The 26,907-nt window shown below is 33.3% G+C and overlaps 2 protein-coding genes, 1 long non-coding RNA gene and 1 other non-coding gene across 7 annotated transcripts; 2 read left to right on the top strand and 2 right to left on the bottom strand.

The window, feature by feature from the left end:
• The first annotated feature begins 4,832 nt into the window (after window positions 1–4,832).
• LOC141702294 (small nucleolar RNA R71) lies at window positions 4,833–4,939 on the top strand. Its single transcript, XR_012567068.1, has one exon. It is a non-coding gene; the product is annotated as a small nucleolar RNA R71 (small nucleolar RNA).
• A 15,103-nt stretch (window positions 4,940–20,042) lies between these two features.
• Window positions 20,043–21,607, top strand: LOC141702287 (calmodulin-7). Its single transcript, XM_074505990.1, has 2 exons — window positions 20,043–20,216; window positions 21,019–21,607. Exons 1-2 carry the CDS (start codon window positions 20,141–20,143, stop codon window positions 21,390–21,392), a joined length of 450 nt encoding a protein of 149 aa, XP_074362091.1. The 5' UTR covers window positions 20,043–20,140; the 3' UTR covers window positions 21,393–21,607.
• LOC141702288 (uncharacterized) lies at window positions 21,077–21,877 on the bottom strand. Its single transcript, XR_012567065.1, has 2 exons — window positions 21,779–21,877; window positions 21,077–21,721 (listed from the first exon to the last, which is right to left on the bottom strand). It is a non-coding gene; the product is annotated as an uncharacterized LOC141702288 (long non-coding RNA).
• Window positions 21,878–22,585: 708 nt separating this feature from the next.
• On the bottom strand, window positions 22,586–26,769 carry LOC141702286 (ubiquitin-conjugating enzyme E2 22-like). Of its 4 annotated transcripts, none has more exons than XM_074505986.1 (7): window positions 26,626–26,769; window positions 25,655–25,769; window positions 25,144–25,288; window positions 24,984–25,061; window positions 24,338–24,453; window positions 24,092–24,195; window positions 22,586–23,237 (listed from the first exon to the last, which is right to left on the bottom strand). In XM_074505986.1, the coding sequence occupies exons 2-7, from the start codon at window positions 25,655–25,657 to the stop codon at window positions 22,862–22,864; spliced, it is 822 nt and encodes a 273-aa protein (XP_074362087.1). In that variant the 5' UTR covers window positions 25,658–25,769; window positions 26,626–26,769; the 3' UTR covers window positions 22,586–22,861. The 4 variants fall into 4 exon arrangements, with proteins under 4 accessions (XP_074362087.1, XP_074362090.1, XP_074362089.1 ...); XM_074505989.1 differs by having other exon boundaries at window positions 26,723–26,747; XM_074505988.1 differs by lacking the exon at window positions 26,626–26,769 and adding an exon at window positions 26,141–26,477.
• Window positions 26,770–26,907: the final 138 nt, after the last annotated feature.

The raw sequence follows: 26,907 nt of genomic DNA on the forward strand, positions 1-26,907 counted from the left end.
CTTTTCTGATGTTCCTGAATTAGGCTGCCATATTTCAGTTATCTGTTCACCCACGTGCCTCTGTTTGTAGGTACAACTACCACTTCTCAACGGTTAATCAACAGAACATCCGTTGAAGCTTTCATCCGTTGATGCACTCATCCGTTGAAGGATGTTATCCGTTTGAAGCTTTAGAGACATCCGTTTGAAGCTTAGCTTACTCATCCGTTGAAGCGTCTTTAAGTCATCCGTTGATACCACTTCATTTATACAAAATTACAAGGCATGAAATATTTACAATTGGCCTTCCTATCTGCATATCTTCTAGTAGTCAACATGACTCATAGTTTCTCTCAACTTCTAAGAATTACATCTTAAATACAGAGACTGAAATATGCTACAACACTAGACTTATTTCTAAGTAAAGCTACACCATCAACGGATAGCCAAAGTGGTCTTATCCGTTGAGGCTACAGACACTGAATTTCTACTTAAGTGTTTTGTTAAACATATCATCAAACTAATGCACATATATTCCTAACAGACATCCCTTACCGTACACCAACTGAAACGGTGACATCCCAAGTGGAGTTTTGTATGCTATTCTGTAAGCCCAAACAGCTTCATCGAGCTTTAAAGATCAATCCTTCCTTGACGGACAAACAACCTTCTCTAGAATGCGCTTTATCTCTCTGTTAGACACTTCCGCTTGACCATTTGTTTGCGGATGATAGGCAGTAGCTACTCGATGATTCACATTATAACGCTGCATCATAGAAGTGAACTTACGGTTGCAAAAATGCGATCCTTCATCACTTATGATTACCCGAGGCGTTCCAAACCTTGTGAAAATTTGCTTATAAAGAAAATTTAGCACTGCCTTTGCATCATTTGTCGGTAAAGCTTTAACTTCGACCCATTTTGAGACATAATCGACTGCCAGCAAGATGTACTGATTATTGCAAGATCGAGATAAAAGGCCCCATGAAATCGATTCCCCATACATCAAAGACCTCGACTTCAAGCATCACATTTAATGGCATCTCATCCTTCCTTGACAAATTTCCCACTCTTTGGCAATGATCACACCTTAAAACAAACTGATGAGCATCCTTGAACAAAGTAGGCCAGAAAAAACCTGCTTGCAGAATACGAGCTGCCGTCTTCTCACCTCCATAGTGTCCACCATACACCGTGGAATGGCAGTCTCGTAATATCCCCTCCGTCTCACAGAACGGGATACATCTCCTGATGATCTGATCAGCTCCCTGTCTAAACAAATATGGTTCATCCCACATATACCACTTCACCTCATGCAGAAACTTCTTCTTTTGAGCGGATGTCAAATTAAGCGGCATTATATTGCTGACAAGATAGTTTACAATATCTGCAAACCATGGTTCTTCCTCCTGAATTGCAAACAACTGCTCATTCGGAAAAGATTCATTGATTAACGTCCTATCTTGTGAAGTAGAATCGGGATTCTCCAACCTAGAGAGATGGTCAGCTACTTGATTCTCAGTACCTTTTCTATCTTTGATCTCTAACTCAAATTCCTGAAGTAAAAGCACCCAACGAATGAGTCTCGGCTTCGAATCCTTCTTAGAAACCAGATAGCGAATAGCTACATGATCAGTGAATACTGTTACTTTCGTACCAAGCAGATAAGATCGAAATTTCTCAAAGCCAAAGACTATAACCAAAAGCTCCTTCTCAGTAGTGGTGTAGTTCAATTGGGCCCCATTTAAAGTCTTACTCGCATAGTAGACCACATGGAAGAGATTTTTCTTGCGCTGTCCCAGAACTGCACCTACCGCATAGTCACTCGCATCACACATCATCTCAAACGGTTCTGTCCAATCTGGTGCTGTAATAACTGGTGCCGTGATCAAACTCTCCTTGAGAGTCTCGAATGCTGCCAAACATTCATCATCAAATTTGAAAGGCACATCTTTCTCAAGTAAATTGCACAACGGCTTAGATATCTTTGAAAAGTCCTTGATGAATCGCCGATAAAAACCCGCATGACCGAGAAAACTACGGATTCCTTTCACCGAATTAGGTGGGGGAAGATTTTCAATGACTCCCACCTTGGCCTTGTCCACCTCCAGACCTTTGCTAGAGACCTTATGCCCAAGGATAATGCCTTCACGCACCATAAAATGACATTTCTCCCAATTAAGCACCAAATTAGTTTCCACGCATCTTTTGAGTACGGCGCGCAGATTATTCAAACATTCATCATATGAGTGTCCAAAGACGGAGAAGTCATCCATGAACACTTCGACAGTTATTTCCAATCATGTCAGAGAATATAGCCATCATACATCTCTGAAAGGTGGCCGGGGCACCACATAACCCAAACGAAACTCTACGAAAAGCAAATAGTGCCAAATGGACAAGTGAAGGTAGTTTTTTCCTGATCCTCTGGTGCAATACAAATCTGATTATACCCGGAATAACCATCCAGAAGACAAAAATACTCATGTCCCGCCAATCTGTCAAGCATTTGATCAATGAATGGGAGAGGGAAGTGATCCTTCCTTGTGGCTTTGTTCAATTTTCTATAATCCATGCATACTCTCCATCCTGTAACTGTTCGAGTAGGGATGAGCTCATTCTTTTCATTTACGACCACTAGTGATACCTCCTTTCTTAGGTACACATTGCACGGGGCTCACCCACGAGCTGTCAGAAATAGGATAAATGATGCCTGCATCTAGCCATTTCAGAATTTCTTTCTTCACCACCTCCTTCATGATCGGGTTCAGTCTTCGCTGTTGTTCCACAGTTGGCTTACTACCTTCCTCTAACAGAATTTTATGCATACAATATGAAGGACTTATCCCCTTGATGCCTGCTATGGTCCATCCTATAGCCGATTTGAATTCTCTCAAAATCCTTAAGAGCTTGTCTTCCTCACTACCTGAAAGGTCAGCTGAAATAATAACAGGTAACGTAGATGAATCACCTAAAAAAGCATACCTCAAGTGTTCAGGTAATGGTTTTGAGCTCCAAGGTAGGTGCTTCCTCTATTGATGGTTTGAGCTTCCCTTCAGCATTCTTAAGGTCAGAAGTACCAAGAGATTCAAATGGTATGTCGAGCTTTCGCTTCCATGGAGAAGCGTTCAGATATTGTAATTGCTCGTTGCTATCTTCATCATCGCTGTCAAAATCCCCCACTAAGGCCTTTTCCAATGCATCGGACATTAGCATGTGATCGGGTTCCGAAGTAACTGCGGAATCAATCACATCCACTTTTAAACACTCCTCATCTTCTGTAGGGAATTTCATTGTCTTGAATACGTTGAAGGTCACATCCTGATCTTGGACCCGCATAGTAAGTTCCCCTTTTTGCACATCTATCAAGGTACGGCCAGTAGCCAAGAAAGGCCTCCCCAAGATTATGGGAATCTTCTTATCTTCCTCAAAATCCTAGAATAACAAAATCTGCAGGAAAGAAGAGCTTATCCACCTTGACGAGCACATCCTCAACTATGCCCCTTGGGTAAGTAATGGAACGGTCCGCCAATTGTAGCGACATGTATGTGGGTTTTGGATCAGGCAGATCCAGCTTTTTAAAGATCGACAAGGGCATCAGATTAATGTTTGCTCCCAAATCACAAAGGCACTTGTCAAAAGTTAGATTGCCAATGGTGCAAGGAATGGTGAAGCTTCCTGGATCTTTCAGTTTTGGTGGTAACTTTTGCTGCAGAACAGCGCTGCATTCTTCCGTGAGAGCAGCGGTTTCAAGGTCATCCAGTTTCACCTTCCTTGAAAGAATAGTCTTCATAAACTTCGCATAACTAGGCATTTGTTCCAGAGCCTCAGCGAAAGGTATATTGATGTGAAGTTTCTTGAACACCTCCAGAAACTTCCCGAACTGTCTATCCAGCTTTTGTTGCTGCAATCTCTTAGGAAAAGGTGGTGGAGGATAGAGCTGTTTCTCCCCTGTATTAGCCTCAGGCAGAGTGTGTTCAACAGTAGTCTTCTTTGGTTCCGCCACTTTCTCCTTTTGCTTAGATTCTTCATCTCTAACTTCAGCTTCGACTTCTTTTGCCTTTTCAGCATCAGCTACTTTTCCAGACCTTAAGGTAATAGCCTTGACTTGCTCTTTAGCTTCCTTCCTGCCTGGTACTTCCGTGTCACTGGGAAGAGTGCCAGGTTGACGATTGAGCACTGCATTGGCTAATTGACCGATTTGATTTTCCAAGGTCTTGATAGAAACCGCCTGACTCTTGCACAACAGCTTAAGTTCCTCAAAATCAGCACTAGTAGGTGCAGCTGCACTTCCCTGTTGAGGATATGATTGCCTTGTAGCATACTGCTGTGGTTGCTGGAATCCAGGTGGGTTAAACTGTTTACTCACTCCTTGCTGATATGGTGGCTGAATAGCATTCTGATTATTTCCCCAGCTGAAATTTGGATGATTTCTGTTGTTAGGATGATAGGTCGCTGGCACAGGCTGCTGTTGTCGCTGATAATTATTCACATACTGAACAGATTCGTTGACAAGAGAACACTGATCCGTAGCATGAGAACCTGCACAAAGCTCACAAACCATAGCTATTTGATTAACTCCATACGTAGCCAGATAATCAACCTTCATTGATAGCGCTTGGAGCTGGGCTGTAATAGCGGTGGCTGCATCAACTTCCAGAATACCTGCGACCTTGCCTGACGTCATCCTCTGAGTTGGGTTTTGATGCTCGTTTGTAGCCATTGTCTCTATAAGATTATACGCCTCAGTATAGCTTTTAGCCCATAAGGCTCCTCCAGCTGCTGCATCGAGCATGGGCCGAGATTGGGCCCCCAAACCATTATAAAAACCAGTGATTACCATCCAATCCGGCATTCCATGATGTGGACATTTTCTCAACATTTCCTTGTAGCGTTCCCAAGCCTCGCACATAGATTCTGTAGGTTGCTGCGCAAACTGAGTAAGAGCACTCCTCATAGCAGCAGTCTTTGCCATTGGATAAAACTTCACCAGAAACTTTTGCGCAAGATCTTGCCACGTAGTGATGGACCCAGCTGGTTCAGAATGTAACCAGTCTTTAGCCTTATCCCTCAGTGAGAATGGAAAAGCCTCAACTTGATAGCCTCATCAGTCACGCCATTATACTTAAAAGTGCTGCAGATCTCGACAAATTTCCTTATGTGCATGTTGGGGTCTTCAGTTGCCGCTCCTCCAAAAGAAACAGAATTCTGCACCATCTGAATAGTGCCCGGCTTGATTTCAAAGGTGTTAGCTTGAATAGCCGGATGAAGGATGCTTGACTGAATGTCATCAATTTTAGGCCGAGAAAAATCCATAAGAGCTGGATCAGCTTGAACAATACGATCTCCCATGTTTACTGGTTCTTTCTGCTCAGTTCCTGGATCCGAATCCTCAAAATCTAACTTCTCCGGAGTATCAAGAACTTCGTCTTTCTCCTCAACTGTATCTAAGGTCCTCTTGCGAGCACGAGAACGAGTTTGCATAAACGCTTGCTAAAGTACCTGAAACACTACCGAAAAGAGTAATTAACTACTACGTCCTAATCACTGAGTCCTAATGACCAATGATGGTAAGTACATAAACTAAACAAATACGCCGAGTCCCCGGCAGCGGCGCCAAAAACTTGTTATGGCGAAAACATGCACTAATATTCACGCAAGTATACGCGTTCGCAAGTAATATAGAATACTTTCTAGTTCGTTCCCTCAGAGACTCAGACTAAGTTATTGTCTAATTAAACTCACTCACCAATGTATGATTACTTCTCAATATTAAGATAACACTTAAAATTGTTGATTAAATATTAATTATAATTAACTACTTAATTAAGCACTTAACTAACACTTCAATTTATCAATAATAAAACACTCATGAGATCACAACTTCATTATTACTTCCTTCTATAGCCATTGTTATTACCTTTAGCATGTGACAGTGATGATATTAATCGAATAACACGGAACTGATAAAAGCCAACTTTCATTGTACTAATACCATTCTACCAAACATCCACAATTAAGATAGAAGTTGAATAGTCATCAATTATGTTGAGTTCCTATATGTCTACAGAAATTGACAACATAACGATTTAAGCACAAGTTATTCCTTTTGATTACATAGGGCAAATAAAACTGTTAGAGTTACCCACTAATCATGCACAACGTACATGAACCTATGCTAGCATGGCAAGTTCTAAATCTCAAGATCCACCATCGCTTCATAAGAGATTAACACCCTATCTTATATGTTCGCGACGCACATAAGACGAATACACACAACCAATACTAGATATCATACAATCATCACACACTAAAGTATTAAACAATTAACTAAAGAATTTCATAATAAATTCGTTGCAACCCCATGATCACGATTAGCCCATAATAGAACTTATCGCCATCATGGGTTCATATGAAATCATGATAAACAACACAAGAAAATAATAACTAAACTAATTATATTAAAACAGAGTACGTCACAAGAGTAAATAAGTCAAAGCAAGAAAACTAGCATCCAACGTTACAACGAAACAAGAATCACAAGAATATATGCTTCCTCTTCGTTGCGGTGTGCTAAATCGGTCTTCTTCCTTATCTCCTTCGCTTCTTGCGCAAAACACAATCTAAAACATAATCTCCTTTTTTCTTTTTTTTCTGTGAAAACGTCTCAAATCTACTTATATAATAGTCCCATAAAACTCAGATTACATAGAAGTTGGAAGCCAAACGGAAGTAGAAGTCTAAAATAATTTATCCTTTTCCCGACCCTGCGCGGCCGCTCAGCATTTCTGCGCGGGCGCGCAAGGCTGCTGCGCGGCCGCTCAGCATTGCTGAGCGGCCGCGCAGGGTCCTACTGGAAAAAATCCAGGTTTGCTCCGTTTCTTCGCCGTAATCTGCCCGTTCTTTTCCTCTCGCAATGGTGAACACATGCCAAGGCTTATTCTTGATGATTCCTCCTCCGAAATGCAACTAATACCCTGAAATGCATAAACACTAGAAAAACGCATCAAATACATAAAATACTTGATTTCAAGACACCAATTTAAGCCATTTTAAGACGTTCTAAGTGGTATAAAATGCCACTTATCAATGGCCCAATAAGAAGATGTATGATATTTAGACCAAAAAGGTTAACACATTGATCAGGCCTGATGGACCAGATCAGGCCTGATGGAACAAAGAAGGCCCAAAACCCTGATTATTAATTAATTTCGTAATTAATTAATAAGGAGAAAATCAGCTATTGAGAAGAGTCTCAATAAGGACATAAATCCTTGTAGATTAGCCTCCAAGGAACCTCATAAGATAAGAAATCAGCTTCCTACTTCCTAGGACTCCAAAGTCCATTCTAAGTCAGAGACTTGACCACCAAGTCTCCTATGCCAAGTCCAATTCAAGGACTCCCAGCATCTATATAAGGGGCCTCACCCCACATATCAGAACTACGTTTTTTGGCTTGATTCTCTAATTCACAGAGATACGTAGGCATCTCGTAAAGGCAGAGTTAAGCTACGAAACACGAGAGCAGCCATTAAAGGCCTTGAGCTCCCGAACCTTAGTAATAAATACAGCAAATAATAACCTTAGTTTTTTATCCATAACATCACCATTTCCATATCAATATCTGAGACATTCTACAATCATTCTCTAGGTGGCAGTTTTCTATGATAGGCTAAGTAAAAGGTTATGAAGAAGATTCCGGGCTTTCAGGATTCAAGGCTCAAGATTGGGAAAAAGCCAACATTCATCACAAATTATTAACAGGATTACAAAAGAGTTTCTCAATTGAAAGAAGCTGTTAATAGAGCTTCGAGATTCACAACTAGTTAAATTATCAGGGTTCACATGATTCATAACTTTTACGAAAATACAAATCATTTCATTTCCTCTCATTAAAAAGAAGCAAACTGCTTAAGGGATTATAACATTTTCTCTTTTACAAAATATAAAAGAACCTTCGATTGGAATATCCATCTTTTAAAAATAATACAGGTGAGCATCCCGTACTGACCTCCATCTGGCCGTTATGGTACCTATGGCATTATTTCAGCCTTAAGTTGGACTATCCCTGCTAGCCTCTTATGTGACTGGACTAGTCCCGCTAGTTTCTTACGTCTCTATCCAATCCATCAGGAATTCGTTTGGAAAACCATTGTGTTGGAAGTAGGAAAAGTTGACTAAGTTTCATTTTATCATTACCAAGAATATGAAATCATTTGGACTCATTCAAGTCAAAAATTATTCTTAAGTTCAATTCAAGATTTCAAGGAAAGTGAACGAATCGAAAGTAAACAGGAATCAATATTAAAGATCTTGATCAAATGATAAACGGGGTATATTGGTTTGGGATCAGAATAGTTCCAAAGATCAATACAAAGCAAAGTATACGGGTTATCGAAGAATCCAGGTTAATCAAGACACTACGTAAGGAGGTTCATAAAGGTTCTTTTAGGTTTAAGAGATCAAAAGATAGCACAGTAATGAAGCAAGGTAATAAGTATCAGGATCAATAGGGTTACTATAAAGGATCAACAGGGTTTGATAACAAGTTATTACAAAGAACAATATCAGGGTTTCTCAAAAATCAATAACATGCTTATCATAAACATTATTAGGATTCACTACTTTATCATGGCATTGATAATATCCTCTCTATAATCGAATCATAAGAGAAGGCACCTTAAATTGCTTTCCTGCTTAATGAGTACTGAGCTACTGCCACCTAAGATTCCTTCCATTTTCTAGCCTGAATGCCTCCGCTATTCAAATCTACAATCCAAAACAGATTCCCTAATTAGCAACTTAATATACTCTCGACGTTTCTCAGAACGCCTAACGATTACCCTAATTCGTGATAACACTTCACTTATATACTCGAGTATAATCACAAAATATTCACATAGCACATAGTAGCATACACTTATATACTAAAAATTTACACCTTAGCAAACAATCGCAATTCGTATAAGTCGACGACAAGACAACTCATTCCTTTCTTTTTAATCCAAAAATTTGAACCAAAATAATGGGATCAAATCAAAAAATTTAACATGCAAAAGTCCTTTGTTTTATAAAATCTTAATCCAATTATTCTTATATCACTTAAAAATCAATTACCTTTGATAAGCAACTCTTTCCCCCATTTTATTAGTAAAATTCGAACCCAACACCATAACAAAACCAAATAAAATCACATGCAACCATTTAGAATTAACATGCGTACTACTAAACATCAACTATCTTTAAAAATCATTTCCCTTTACGATTTTTATCAAAAATTTGAACCTAACATGTGTCAAAGCCGAATGAAACCTTGGAAATCAACATGCAATAATTTTTAATAACATGCATAAGGGTTTTGGTGACATGCATCCACTTTTATCCATCTAAACAGATAATCATCTACCAATAATCTGTATACCCAAACTTTTAAACATAAAATCTTGATTTATAACCAAGAACTCGAATAATCATCAAAAAAACCTATCATGTAATCTATATCACATCATGTTTATATTAAATCACTTTGAAAATCACATTTTAACAACCCACCGACTCTCATTTGATCATGGTCGGTGGTGGTCGAACTCGAGGGTGCCCATGCACGGGTCTCCGTTCGATTTTTGAACCTGGAAATCACATAATCTAGTGTACTATACTCTCTTATGATAATACACCAAGGATTTATGTTTTCTTGGATATAATCTAAGAAATGATATTGCAAAAACTTGCTTAAAAACTTACATGTAAAGAGTATATAGGTAGAGGATTAGAAAAGACGAAGATCAATGGCAAAATCTTTGAATTCTAGCTAGTATTTGGGGTTGCATATAGGGGGAGGGGGGGGAGAGAGAGAGAGAGGGAGGAGAAGGAGGAGAAGAAAGTGGGGGGAGGTAGTATTTATAATGGAGTGTAGGGGCAATTTAGTAAATAGCAAAATCCTTTCTCTTCTTTCTTTTTCTTTTCTTTCTATTTTGATTTACAACTAATTAAAATTATGTTATTACTCTCCACTTAATCACAAATAACCAAACTTTTCTTTATATAAACCTTAAAACACAAAACTAACTCTCTTCTTATATTTTATACAAATTATTGCACAAATAGATTTATATTATGGATCTTTACAAATAACCCCAAATAATATAAATAAACTCCATAAAATTATTTTAAAATCTCAAATCATCAAAATAAATCCAACTATTATTTTTAAAAAGTCCCTTGGACTATTTTAAAGATAATAAAGCATATCTCGCACATTGATCACACTTGTATAATTTTATAAAAATGATTAAAGATTAATAAAATCCTTATAAAATCATTAAAAATACCACTGAGCGCAAATTTGAACACGTATACATCAAATATCATGCAGACACACAAGATCATCAAATATAATTCAGATTTGCACTCTTAAACACTTTAATCCCTTTTAATACGGGTCCCGTTCAACTTGACGACCCGACAACCCGACAACACAGCTTAATCCCTTAGCTGACTCATCAAACTGGAATGAGTTATTTTACGTTCCCAGTCACTGTTATACAACAATAACATTTGAACCATATAATCATTTAACCTTTTATTTAATCACATAAATCCACATAAATTAGAATTATAGCACAAAACTATAATTTATTCATTAAATTACATCGCAAAATTCCCAATTGTTACAATAACTGGCATCATGTTTCTTCCTATGATTTCTTCAATTGAGGCGAAAATGATTATTCTTGCGTCCAACACTTCCATTAGAACATAAACTTCAAATCCAGCTGCTATATCATTCAATACTATTTTTGGATAATTTTAAAGATGCTTCATTCTTACTCTGGTACTACTTCCATTCTTTCTTTAATTTCCATCATGTAAGGATTAAGTTTGACTATACATTAACTGTACTTTCTTCCCACTGTCTTACATTTGAAGGTTCAAACTTCTGATAATAGAAATTGATTTGCACTTCTTTAACTTATAGTTTTTACCTTCGTTGAATCTTCTCATTATCACTCCATTAGTTGTAACTTTCACAGATACCTTATACCTTTCTTGTGAACTAGCACTGGATATAATTTCTGAAGGGCCATTACCTATGACGTCCGCCTTAGGCATATAATTTTGTGTTGTGGTTGAAATGTCACCAATAGTGTTCTTTACTTGCTCCTACTCGTTCAGCCGAGACTCCCATCTCCTTCCACCTCTACCATCATTTTTGTCGATTCCATCATTTTTTGCATAAGTTCCCTTCATTCTTCTATTGAAAGTCACGTAACCGTCAATTCAATGATATCGGAGAAAGTTTTACTAGTGTTTGATTAGTTTGTTGCAAAAACTTGAGCAAAGTAATGATAGGCTTAAGGTTTTGAAATTTGTGTCGTTAATGTATGTGATGAAAATTTAATAATTTTGTTTGGCTTGTGCTAAAATCAAATTGTATTATGTCATTTGAAAGCAACTTAAATGTTTTCACTCATATCTTATTTTGCTAGTTGTTTGAAATGATTATAGATACTAGGAGTTGTTGAGTGCATATTTTCAATAACTTATTTTCATATTTTAGATAAATCGTATAAAAATCAATCATAATAAAAGTAATAATAAAAGTATATGTGATCACTTAAAATCCTTTGTTGAGTATATCTTCTAAGTAGTTTAGTTCTAACAAACAAACTATTAGATATAAAAAAAACATAAATAACAAGAATCACTTTCGCCTGATATTTTTGTCTCATGGGTATTATAGTAATATTTGGGATATATATATATGTGGGGCTGTTCAAATAGGAAACACCCTTAAAATAAAAACTTGAAACAAGCTCAGCCCATCATAAATTTTAAATAGACAACCCCACACATAACTCTTACAAGGAGCCTATTATACACAACGCACTTAATTTCCTCTATTTTTAAATTAATCTTTTCTGTCATTCTACGAGTTTTTTCAAAAAAATTGACTTCACTGTATTTTTGTACATCCTTCAACGATCAGTATGAGTACCATATGTGCTATATTCCGGCAATAAATTACTAATTATACATATGAGAATCACTAAAATTTAGCTAATTTAACCAATAATATAAAATGAACTGAGAGAGATATTGAACCTTATTGGGCCCGGTCCACTTATGTGGGCTATGGTTTTATTAAGCCCAAATAAATAAATGAAAAAACACAGGAGAAGGTCCAAGAACAGACAAAGAAATTAAAAAGGGGGAGATAAAGCGTTGTTGTGAGTATGGTATTCATACTGATATACTCTTCAATCACTAATTCGTATGACGACAATCACTAAACTGTATATAGTAATCACCAAATTACACATAGTAATCACTATATTGTATATAGAAATCACTATTTATATGGTCTGGTTTTTAGGGTTTAGGGATAAACCCTAGACTAAGTTAGGGTTTAGGATCTAGGGTTTAGGGCCTAAAGACCCTAAACCCTAAATAGATGGAATGTTGCGTGAACCCGTAGGGTTTACCCAGTGCGCACACGAAGGGTAGCGGTTGCGGGTTAACTATGATAAAAAAATAGATGGAATGTTTATCAACTAATTTCATATTATTAGAAAGAACTAAATATTTTTAAAACCTATTTAAGGAAATGGTGAACCCTGAAAAATTAACAACTATTAAATTAAGTTCCAATTTAAATTTTAGATACTAATTTCTAGATCCTGAATTATTAAATTTTGTAAAAAGATAAAACACACTATTTTGAAGAGAAAATGGAATTTGAAGAAACTGAAATACCAGAAAGTCAATATCAATTTCAAGAGGAAGAACCAAACAAGAAACCAAAAATGAACAAGTGGAAGAGGGGGACGGGGAAAAAGGATTGAAAAAATTACTATAGTACACATGTTATTCATTAAACTAGTAGTTCGTGTGTAAAAGGTAAAAACGTATAATATGAGATTAATGGTGTATGATGGGGGAGAGAGATGGGACACCAGAAGAAAGGCGATAAATCACTATTTATGCTTACAAAATCACTAAAATTAAGAAAGTTATGAAATTATAGTAATTCTGGTTTAGTGATTCTGTTAAGTATAAATATTGATTTATCGTCGAAATATAACAAGTATGGTATGCAAATTGATCGTTGGGAGAGGGAGAAAAATATAGTGAAGTCCGATTTTAAAAAAAGTTTGTCAATTAATGGAGAATATTAAATTAAAAACAGATATAAAAGTATTTACGTATAGATGTACAGAGGGAGTTACAGTTGGAATTGGAGGGAGGAGAGCGAAGGGGTTGGATAAAACTTATGTGGTGGAAATTCAATTCAAGCTATAAAATTAAGTGGTTGTCATTGATTTCTAATTTTTAGAATAAAGTTGGTTTCTATTTGACTATCTCCCTATAGAGAGAGTCTTACTCCAATACAAACTAAATTAAAATATGAACTACAAACTACACCACACCCAATTTAAATATACTCTCCCGACACATAACTCCACCTAATTCCCTCTATTTTTAATTGAATTTTTCCCGTCAATTGGTGAACTCTTTTTAAAACCTAACTTCACTATATTTTCTACATCCTCCAACAATCAGTATGAATACCATATTTGATATATTTCGGCGATAAATCACTAACTATGCCTACGAAAATCACTAAAATCTACTAGTTCCTGGAATAGTACTGATTTAAGTTTAGTGATTCGGGTAATTTTAAATACTGATTTTTCGTCAAAATATAACAAATATGATATGCAAATTGATGAGTGGGAGATGGAAAAAAAATACAATAAAGTTATTTTTTTTAAATTAATCGACTAACGGGAAAAATCAAACTAAAAACGAATAGGAAAATATATACATGCACATGGAGCAGTGAAAAAGAGATTAAACATGTGGCTATTATTAGTGTATAGTTTGTATTCAAATATTGGGTTGTATTTGAACAATTGCCTATATATATATGAGTAAAAGTTTAATTATAAAATATTCTAATTTTTTTAAATTAAATATATTAGTAAATTATACCAGTAAATTGGGATATATTACACAAATATCTTTATTTAATAAAGGTGATGGGCTGATATTTCAATTTGGAATGTTTTTTCCATTTCCTTCCGGGAAAAAAGTACATGGTCGTATACCGCGTAAGAGACGTGTAACCGCGTACAGCTCGATTGAGTGGGGCAGTGAAATTGATATACATATACTTATCAGAAAAATATATAACAAAAAACAAAAAAGTTTTTATATCAAATGAGGCTACCACAAGGTCCACAACACATCACTGGTTGACCTCATTTTGCTATAAATTTCCACATAATCTGCAAAATAAAATACGTGATCTTTGTCTCGCTTATTTTTATACATATAAATTGACACAGAAATTTAGAAAAAAATTAATTTAATAAATTAAAATAAAAAATTATTAAAATAATTAGACCGATTAATATTTAATATATAAAATGGGGTAATGAAAAAAATAGTAAATATTAGTGAATAGTAGTTAATTTAATATTTATAAAACTTTACTCATATTTTTGAAATTTATAGAATCAAGAAGACGTTCCAAAAAAAAATAGTAGAATGACCCGAAGTGAGTAGGGCTGCTCATGGGTTAACAAAACCGTTCATATCAACCCTTATTTGGGCCGGCCAAACCGAATCATCCAAACACATGGGTTAGTTGGGTTAAATTTTTGTTCGGCCGATTATATTGGGTTGGTTCGGATTTTAACTTTTTAAAACCCTAACCCAACCACCCGCTCTAATTGTGAAGTCCCAACTCATTTCTATTATATATTATCGACTCCCGACCGATTTTAATTTTGGACATAACCTGATACATTTGTTTTTGCCCAACACTAACTATGCATTAGGCAGTAGACAAATGAAGTAATAAAAATAATATATTTTAAATTTGATCGTAATTTTGAACTAAACTTTTTAATTGAATTGAACTCAAGTAATATGAAACGAATAATGAGTTACACTGTAAAAAGGTACTTTCACTAACTATTATGTTAAACAAATTGATTGTTTATAGTATTTATGCTTATCACATAATTATGCAGAGCAAAAGTAAATATTGATAGATTTTTAAATTAAGAATTCATGTTTCTTAATCAAGATTGTATCTTTAACTTTCCACTTATTTTTCCGAGAGTTGTGTTTGTCTTTAACTTTATATTTGTGGTATAAAATATTTTTATACTTATTTTAATATACCTGTAATAATTTGAACGACCATTTATTTCTTGTATATAGCATTTTTTTCATTGTCTACTATTATTTTTATTCAACCCATTCAACCCAACTCAACCCTACACAACCCATCACTCATATAACAGGGTTGGATTATAATTTTTTTTAATATTAATGAATTGAAAATTTTCAAATCCGAACTAAATGAGCTGGATCAATAAATTGTCGAAACCGACCCAACTCAGCTCATATGCAACAGTAGAAGTGAGTACTAAATATACTCGGAAGTTAGAAGCATGACACGTTAGAGTTTGTGTCCGTTTCCTCAGATTTAAAATTTAATTACCAATTTACCATTTTCTTATTCAAGCCATTGTTATAAAAATTGTAAATCGAAAAAGATCGGTTGAGGTATCAATTTATGATTAATTGAAAATCAGGGATTAATTATAAAGATTAATCAGAGTAAAAATCGGATGTATTATAATATTAAATTATTTTAATATATTATTATCATTATATTAATTATTTATTAACAAATATAAATTTATTATATCATAATTTATATACTTATACATATTTAAATTAATATAATATTTTAATTTTAATAAATAATTATATATACTCCAATAAAGAAAAATTCTTAAAAATTAAGCGAATTTCAAAAATCGAATCGGTCGAATATTTTATAGGAAATTAATCAGGGATTAATCGGCTGAATCGGGAATTTATCGGGATTTTTATAACAATATCCAAGCAATATCCGAAGTTTTGTATGCTCGAGTTTAAAATTTCTCGATTTTATCAATAAATTGGCAGATTAGTTCTTACAAATAGTAAATCGATTTGATTTCCAGAATTAGGTTAAACACTATACATTTTTGTTAAACTTACATATCAAATTTAATAAATCGAATGTTATTATACATTTTTTAATATATTCGATAATTATTCCAGTGTATCACAAATTATCTAATAAATCACTTAATAATGTCTCTACCGAGTAATCCAATTCATGTCCTTTACAACACTGTTCATTTGTCTTTTATTCGACTTATAAAAGGTAGCAATTTTTCAAATTAAATATTATGCAATTGAAAAAACTGTTTCTTTTCTTCATACGTATTATATTTTTATTGACTTGTTAAATTTTAAATTTTAAATTTGTAATATCTCATCTAATTTGTATGAGTACATACATGAAAGTATTAATTCCTATATAAAAAAATATTATAACTTATAACTTGTGCAGTATACGGTATTTTTTAATCTTACATGATTATTTTAATTTTATTTAGACTAAAAAGATAGAATTGCCTGCATTATTTTGACGAAGTGTTAAATTTGATATTTAAAATAAAAAATACAACGAATTTTAGATGAAAAGATTAATTGGTTAGTTATAAGTAATTATAATATTTTTTATTGAACTGAATTGCCCGTAATTTTTGGAAAATGAGGTGATGTGGTCGGAAAAATAAAAAAGATAGCAATATTTTAGTTAAAAAAAGTAGGGATAGCAACGGGTCGGGTTCAGATCGGATATTGTAAAATCCAAATCCAAATCCAAATATTTTCGGATTATCCAAATCCAAATCCGTCGGGTTTCAGATCGGATCGGATATTTTTTGGATATACAAAATTACGAATAATGTATTTAAATTTAATATTATTTATACATACAAACACTATTAATCACATTTATATGATAGATAAAATTAAAATACATTGACTAATAACTAGTTGAAACGCATTATATTGTATGGGTTGACACTGGTGAGTAATATGTAAGATATGTTGTTAACATAATATGTAGTATTTTATCACAAATTTTGTATATATAAATATATACAAAATACATCTTACATAATCAAAACTAATTTTGAAATAAAAAGTTATAATTTACTAAATAAGTATTGACAATCTAGATAATAATCTACTATGACTCAAATAAATACAAAAAAATATGTAAATCATATGTATTGCATCTAAAATATTACATATAACCTATAATAAATGTGTCAGGTTTTAATCGTTTTCGGGTTTGGATCGAGTTTGGATTGAATTTCTGATTTCGGATCGGGTATCAGTTCGATATAGTTGAAATCCAAATGCCAAATCTAAAATTTCGGGTTCGTTATATCCAAAATTTCGGGTTTCGGATCGGATATCCATCAGATCGGATTAATTTTTCATCCCTAAAAAAAAGGTAATTGGTCGATTAAAATATAAGTTATTAATAATTATATTTTTTTATTAAATAGAATTGATGGTGATTTGAAATATGAGGTGTTTTAATCGAAAAAAAAGGTAACATGTTTTAGTTTAAAAAATAAATAATTTATTTACTCATTAGGATTAATATATGTTTAAGACATAATATATAATATGCATAGAGGACTTTTTATCCAAAACTTTAGTTAAGTACCGCCAAAACAATCTGAACCGTTGATGTGATATAATTAAAAATGAACGGTAAAGATTAAATCTTATTATAATAAAAATATTCTTGATAAAATCATAAATAAAAAATGATTATATTGTTCTAATACTATTCAAACACCAATTACGATACAATGTTCTAATATAGTCAGAATTTGATTAAAAAATTTAACCTTTATAAATATAAAACAATCACATTGTTCTACTATTCTTCAAATACAAAATTTCGATAAATGATACAACAGTAGATACAATATTATTATATTTATCAATACATGCATATTTATTGCAACAAATTATCATAATTAAAATAATATTGCAACAACGATATACATTTACATCTAAAAAATTTAATTTTTTTTTTAGAAAATAAAAAAGGTAAATTTTAAAAACTGGTATATCGCATGGGTTATAATCTAGTAGGTTATAAAAATAAGTAAAGATAATTAATAAAAATAAAATTAATAATTAAGTAATGGTAATCAAGTAAATACAACATGTACCAAACCACGTGATTACTACCAACAAAATTCTTAATATTTATTTTTAATATAATAGTATAGATAATTTGTTTCCCATATATTTCTTTACTTTTAAATTTACTGGGTTAATTTTTTACACATTTATACAATAAACTATATTGTAATAAAGGAAACATTAAAATGTTGGTCAATATGTCACTTCGTTAATTTACTTATATAGCTTGACTTAATAATTTAATTATTTTACTTGATTATCCTTAATTTAAAAAAAAACTTCATTACCCTTATTTTATTATTATTATTATTATTATTATAAATCAATAACTTTCTAAATGAAAGATGTTATTTTTTTTATTTTCTTTAATAAACCCCCGTTTTTTCAAAAATATTAATTCTATTTAATTAAAATAATACAAGTACTAATATTAATTACCTTTTTCTATCAAAACACATTATCTTTCATTTAGAACCTTGTTATTCTTCCCGTAATAACATGTAAACTGTATTTAATAAATTAAGTTAAAAATATTATAATTATTAATAAGTAATCAATTACCCTTTTCGCACAAATAATTTATAATTTTTTATATTTTTTCGAATTAAGATATTTTTATTTTAAAAATATCACGAACATATACGTGTTATCATATATTTATTATTAAATTATATAAAAAATTAAAAATTATGTAATATTAAAAAAAATGTGCCTAGACATTTAAAGATATTTTTAGTACATAAAAGAGACAATATTAAGAGTAGTAATATCTTTTCTTGGGATTGTTTGTATCAAGATAAGATCGGAAATGATAATGAGGGGAATGGGGACTATGGTTAATAAAAATTAGAATAAAATAATATTCTAAGGGGTAAAGACTAAATAGGGTATTTCACCATTTAATAAAAATAAATTAGGTACCAATTCCGTTCAACTAACCTAGTAAAAAAACAAAGAAAAGAATAATATAATTAGTTGATGTATTAGTTTTTTTATAATTAATTGATATATAGGTAAATCTCGATAAATTAATATTATCGGGATCAGGGAATATTATTAATTAACTAAAATATTAATGAATGAATTAATTAATAATTTATTAATTGATATATATATCGTTTTAAAATAACTAAAAATATATTTACAAATATATACTAAAAAAGATTATTGATTATTGTGATGAAATAGATGTCGAAAAAATTATTAATTTTCCTGACAAAAATGAACCAGGGCAGAATGGTTGTATGATGAATAAATAAGTAGGAGTGTTATTGATTATCACGATGAATGATGAAATGGATGCTGAAAAGATTATAAATTTTTCTCATAAAAATAAAATAGTGGCAGAATTGTTGAGAATAAATAATTAGTGGTGTATTGAAAATGAGAAATAGGATGAAAGAGAAGAAGATAATATTAAACATTCAGGGTGAGCCAATCTTAAAGTAACAATGACACAGGGAAATGATGTACTTACTTAAAATAACAATAACATTGTGTAATTTTGTATTACAGTATATAGATAATATATCATAACTCTGTAATGCACTAAAAATGGACAAAATGAAGTACATGGACAACTAACTTTTTAAAAAAAAATCAGTTGCACTTAGAGTCTTATTTAAAAAAAAATATTAGAATAATAATATAATTTGGATTTTTTAATAATATTATTTAATATTCAAGTCTATCTAAGAATTTAACAACTTATAAATATCAATTATTTATGTAATATATATCATTAAAATATAATATTAAAATATTTTAATATATTCAGGTGACTTGAATATAACAGACAGTATATATAAAAGATAAATACAAACCGATTAAATTATTATTTTTTAAATTTTGAAAAAGTAAAATAATAATCCATCCAAAATATTACAAAATCATAAAATTTTGATTTGGGCCCACACTCCATAGGGCCGGAGACCATAGTAGATGGTATTATATATAAAGGTACTCGTCTTAATAATACTGGATTATAAAGGAAACACCCGAAATCCTCCCTTGACTCGCTCATATTATACATACACAATCACATATACTTACAAAACAAAACAATCTGAGAATGGCGGATCAGCTTACTGACGATCAGATCTCCGAATTCAAGGAAGCTTTCAGCCTCTTCGACAAGGATGGCGATGGTTCCTCCCTCACACATTTAATCCACCTCCTTTTAATTAATTTAATTTATCTATTTATATGCAATATTGAATTATTAGTATCATGTGATTTGTTGACTTTCTGTTGATGCTCATGAATTTTAATTTATCATTCAGATCTGCCTTCTATTTGTTGGATCCTTTATCTTCTATCATGAATTTTAATTTATCATTCAGATATATTGACTAATCATTTTTTATGAATGTGCTTTTTGTAATTTCATGATTTATTTCCAAAATCTGTTTTTACATTTTGGCAAGTGTGAATCTAAAATTATTTTGAGCTTATTATGGTGTTAATTGCGTGATTTCAGATTAAAGTTATAGGAGGCTTAAGTAAATCCTGGATGTTGATTGTGCTTAGTAACAGATGAGTTTGAAATGACATGGTGTAGGATGTCTTAAGAACAGTTTAATTTCTCAGTGGTTTTGTTTTTTGTCGGAATTGTTGAATAGATGTACAAGCTAACGACTTAATTATTCCAGTTCTGAATGAACACGGATATAGACATCCTGATTCGAATTAGAACTTACAATTCCTAACAGTTTGCTTTCGTTAATAGATTCTATAAGATATGGACACATGCCTTTTATGCCTTTTTATTAATTACTTGATTGAAAGCACTAGGAAATTAATGACGTGTGATAATATGAATTTATTTTCCGGTATTTGTCCTGTGCGAGTATTCTGTATAAAGTATACTTTGTTGGTTTGTCTACTACTGTATATGTTATGAAGTGTAATTATGTGTTTGATTGACCAACTTAATTTGTCTGTTTACAGGTTGTATCACTACCAAGGAACTTGGAACTGTAATGAGATCACTAGGACAGAACCCTACTGAGGCAGAACTTCAGGACATGATCAATGAAGTTGATGCTGATGGTAATGGGACCATCGACTTCCCTGAGTTCCTCAACCTCATGGCCAGGAAAATGAAGGATACTGACTCTGAAGAGGAGCTCAAGGAGGCATTCCGTGTTTTTGATAAAGATCAGAATGGCTTCATTTCTGCTGCTGAGCTGCGCCATGTCATGACCAACCTCGGGGAGAAGCTGACCGATGAAGAAGTGGATGAGATGATACGTGAGGCTGACGTTGATGGCGATGGACAGATCAATTATGAAGAATTTGTCAAGGTTATGATGGCCAAGTAATGATCCTTCCCTTAACAATCCACAAAGACATCCCTAAATCTGAAAAGAACAAAATAGTGTAGTAGGTTTCGTAGCGTCTTTATTACCTTTTTTATTAAATGGTTATTGTGAAACTCTGATGGATGTAGTGGTGACATTATGGTGGTGGTAGCATATCTGTTTTATTTGTGTTGCAACTTTTTATCAGTGGCTTTATAAAAATATTCCTTTGTGTCTATTATTCTTATTTGGTAGCTGTTTAACTCCTTGTTATAACTTCAAACCTGCAATTATTTGTTATTTTCTTCTTAACCTTGCTCAGTTGCTTTTGTTTCCTTTCTTGGTATAACCTGCAAGGGAGATTCATGTAGTTGCTCAGTTGCTTTTGTTTCCTTTCTTGGTATAACCTGCAAGGGAGATTCATGTAGTTACAACTCAGAGGATGTAAAGTATGTCATAAACTATCAAAATGCTAACAGTTGATTATAATTCTTGTTAAAAGCATCAGGCACAATAGTGCTGCTGTGCTGGTGCTGCTAACATCTTAAAGTATCTACATTCTCCTTGGGTTGTCGTATTTGCAGGTGGATTATGTACAGCAACTTGGTGATTGTTCACCGTTTAATTTTCTTATGAATGGAAATTAAACAATGTACTCCCGGAGAATGTAAGTTTGCTGCTGGTGCAAGTAACGTATACTTCATTACATAATTGGTACACCAACTGCAAAAACATTTCTCTATTATGGCAGTTGGTGTTCCAGTTATGTCATACGAGGAACAAAAAAACACATTACTTGCATGGTTAGATCTATGTAGTAGTTGAAATCCTAGTTCGTAAAGTTTGATCAGAATACTGGTGGAAGAGAAAGGTCCTTAGTAATATGCATTTGTATACACGTGTACAATTATTAAAAATAGAGATGGTATCGCGCGGATTGAGTACATGATAAATGTAATGGCCTAATGGGTGATACAGACTGCTTGTGCAATGTCCGAGTTCATGAGAGTAAAAGCCACATATTGGGCAATAGTTACTCAACACTAGGATGAATACTGGAAACGCTCAATGCACAGTTTTACTCTTTCCGTTGTCAAGGATCATGCATTTAATCTCATGGACAATCATAGGGATATTTTTTGCGAGTACTTGAAGATTTGTTTTTGTTTAGAGCAACCTATACCGAATCCCAAAGTGTCCTACGTTTGTGTCCGGACTTGCCAAACGTATACTCTTATATTTGATACATCTCATGAAACAAAAACTGTTCCGTAACAAAGGTAGCAAAATAATTTGCTGAACCAAAACAGGTCCTTAATTTTTTTTAATAATCAAACATCATATCATGTCAGAGAGACGAGGAACAGAAATAAGTTGATGCATTTCGTCCCTACACAAGATCGGTTGGTATTTCCCCATCGATCCATCATACAAACACAAAGGAAAACGGGTAACCCAATTACTCATGCAATAACTCTAACTTGCAACCATTATAATCTTTTCAAGCTTTTCTTTCTTGCATCGATCTTCTTTTTGTCTGCATTACCCCCCTTAGGCAACCCAACATTTTCCTTATTTTTCATCATTGGTGCCACTGACAAAGTTGTGGAGCCATGAACTCCCGTATCTGTCACTGTACTAGGGGCAGCATTTGTTGGTTGGTCTTGACTAACTTTTGCCGCAGTATTAGTCGTAGGGGCCAGCGGAGATGGCAATGAAACTGCAGCACCTGTTGCACCGTTCTTCTGTTCAGTGCTAAGAGCTGAAGTGTTGGTTTGGTCAACATTTAGAGCAGCGGCCGATTCAGAGATTGCTCCATTTTTAAACTTCGGTTTTGGCTTTATAGCATGACAATCAGTGTAAATCCTGCACTTTTCCAGTTGCTAGATCAGAACGAGTGTGGAACTATACTATCTGACGGTAAAAGGTGCAAATCTTTCCATGACTAGGTCATGGATATGTGAATATAAAGAAAATAAATTAAGAAATGCACCAAACATTCTGTGGATGGATTTCGAGAAAAACAATTTGCTTGAACTTTTGCTTGTCAAACCTATTACAGAACTGGAATTCAGAATCTTTAATACTCTAATTTTAAGTTTTTAACTGAGTTGAGCAATTGTAAACATCAAGATTCCGGAACCTATATATCATAAATGAACTAAAATTATACTCAGTAATTAATGTCTTGACACTTGGACAACTTATATTTGGTTTGAAGGATGCATAATCTCAACTTATATTTAGTCTAATACTGAGACGCACACTGAGATCCCAAATAAAGTACAAGTGGCACGACATTGCAAGTCAGACTAGAGACGTGTCACTATCAATTTTTGTCATTGTAGTGCACATGTTTTTCATGAATATTAGATTTGGCTTCCAGAAAATGTCGGTGCATTAAATGATATTATATTAATCAATTCAATGGTAATTTATTTAAAGCTACGAAATTTTACCCGACTCCATTAAAGAGTGCCACAATTATAGCGCTTCTAGCTGCCGAAAATACTGACACTTTCGAGTATGCATATAAATTATAATGACCCCCAGCTTGTCTAGTAACTTTTAGGTGTTTGGACAAACAAAAAAAGTTACTTATATATTAAATGTAATAGGAATAAGTAGGGATGTACTTAAATTTATACTGTAAAAAGTTACTTTAAGAGTAGAACGTTAGTCATAGTCTATTTTGTCTAAATCATGAAACTTGGTCTCACCTGGCATGTCTAGCGTACTCTTCATAATCATCAAGTAGCATCTTTCCAGCCTGCTCATTCAAAGCTGATCCTGGAAAAGGCTCAATCAATAAGCATCTAACGACCTGTCCACAGAAGGAAATAAATTTATTATCATTACACAAACCATGCCAGAAGCAAAAACATAAACTAAACTACTTAAAAAAACAAACTGAATTTCGTTTTTCAAGAAAATGGAAAGAACAGTATAAGAAACCATAAACTTACAATAAGAACATGTCTTAAGCCAAGACCAGGGTTCCAATCCTTTTTCAATGTGTTGACACAGATCTCACCATTTTTTGGTGCGACATTTGGGTGAAAAATCTTGGTCAAGAAATAGCCTGAAAACAACATGGGCAGTGTTATTCTGTAGCTCAAGAATAAATTCCTAGAGGTCACCATGAATGGAAGACAACTTTTGACAAAATAGATAGACAAACATAAGATCAAATTTTATCTACACTTGAAACAGCATTACAATAAGCTTTGACAAGATATACCGCAACAAGTAACACTGTAACCCTTTTTTTATTAGCATGTAACAGAAGTAATGATGATAATAGTAAGTGCAAAAAGCAGATCATGAAACTCAGGCAACAGTGCGATTTCTGAACCACCGAAGTCCATCATAAGAGAGTGAAGGAAACAAGATATCTTAAACTTGAAGACAGAGACCACTAAACAAAACAATGCAAGTGAAGAATAGAAATAAAAAAATGTAATTGCATTGTACTTCAATTATCTTCTGGACTCGCAAGCAAGTGTGGAGAAAGGTAAGAATGTAAGTTTTAAAGAAAGTAACTTCTGTTTTTAGAGTATAAACACTATGGTCCTAGGATCTTAAATAGTAGTTTCAAGTTTATGAGCATACCTGCAGGAGGAGAATATGGGAAATCATGACCAAGTATCAACTTCATACGGAAAACACCATTGGCATAAGGAGTCCCAGCTGCAAAACAAGAGATCCTTGCATTTAGAACAGATAACTAAATGACTATCCGAAAGCATCACATTTGATGTATAGTTTTTACCTGGCCCCTCTATATCAGCAAAAATGGTCGAGAAATCATCATCATTCACACCTACTCTAATTCCCTCAGGAGGAGTTTCGTCGAGATTTTTCAGTTCCTTAGCAAGCTGCTTTATAACATTTGGAGGAAGATTTTCATTTGCCGCCTGCATTAATTGTGCAAGGGAAACTGTTAGAGAATGATGCATAAAAGATTCTTTGCCTCATTATGGTTAGTACATGACTCCCCAAAAAACTTGAACTTTTATGCCAGATTGCCAGGAGTTTGACAAAGATTTCAACATCCAACCATGAACTACTTAAATTAAAAACTTACTAAAACAAGTTAAAAGGTCATATTTATAGAGCAACACAATTTTCTTGTAATTAAATTTAAAGGGTAGTGATGGTCTCAACCAATAGCATTAGCTTAGCAAATCTAGTTATATATATATATACATGAAGAAAACAATCCCACGCATAAAGCCTTCAAAATAAATAAAAGTTCCGGATGAAATACAGAGAGAACTTACCATTGCCACAACAGAAAGAACGATTCCTCAAAGAACTACTTTTATTGTACTGATTAAAACAGGCCTCCGTGGATTCTTGAGGGGACGACAATAGACAATAGGTGTGCGGGATAGCCTGCAAAACAAAGGAACCGTCCTCTTTAGATAAAAAAAAACAAGTTACTCCGGATAATTTTATCTTTCTCCAGGCATCCATAATTACTTGCAGGTTACAATGAACCAGAAAAGAAAAAAGAAGCTTGCTTTAGCTTATACAATCAGATAATCACCACATACTTTCTGCAATTGAAAAGAAATATAAACAAAAAAATAACAATGAGCATCTTAACTACTACAAAATGTAGAATCAACTTCTGCAACAATGAGAAGAAAACCCTCATATTATGCATTAAACAAAACAGAAGCTTGACATATTAAAAGCAAGTAGGAAACCAAAAAAAATACTACATGACAATCACCCGAAAACAAAGCACTATTAGTTAGTACCTTAAAGTCGAAAACTCAAACACAATTAAACCTAATTCACATCACCTACTAGAAAAAGGAAATTATGTGGGAGTCAAGAAAAAAGAACACAACAACAAACAGATCCCTAAAAAGAAATAAACTTTACAATCAGTATGAATTGGGAACCTGCAAAATTTGCATTGTAATCAGTATGCATAAAGGAGAAGAAAAGAAAGTAAAAAACTCAACACTAACAAGATAAGAAAAACAATCAATCTTTAATGTATCTGTCATAGACAAGTAGCATAATCAAACACAATTCAAATCTTTAAACCCAAAGAATCAATTCGAAAGCAAATCAAAATTAAAAAAGACAGCCCATTACAAAAAAGAAGAAGAAAAGAAACAAATCCAAGAAACAGGAGAAAATTATGAAAGGGCACTTGGGAAATAAATAAAGTAATTAAATTTGAAGAAGAGTTGCATAAGATCTGGAAATAAAGAAAAGAGCAAGAAAGGATTACTGGGGAGGGAGAGGTGCAATTGTTGATGTTGGTGTATGTATGTATGTATTATATGTTCGTTGGTAGAAATTGGAATACTCCAGATTAACAAACCTACATACAAACAAAAGAGGAGCTGAGCCTGAGCCTGAGCCTGAGCCTGAGCCTGAGCCTGAGCCTGAGGAGATAGGTGCAACAACGTTACTAATACTATCCCCTTTATTTTTAATATTACACCCCGGACCCTTTCTTACGTTAATTTTATACAATATTTTTTTACATAATTGTTTGTATGAAATGGCC

The sequence above is a fragment of the Apium graveolens genome, unplaced genomic scaffold (genome assembly GCF_009905375.1).
Source record: "Apium graveolens cultivar Ventura unplaced genomic scaffold, ASM990537v1 ctg4841, whole genome shotgun sequence".
Lineage (NCBI taxonomy): Eukaryota > Viridiplantae > Streptophyta > Magnoliopsida > Apiales > Apiaceae > Apium > Apium graveolens.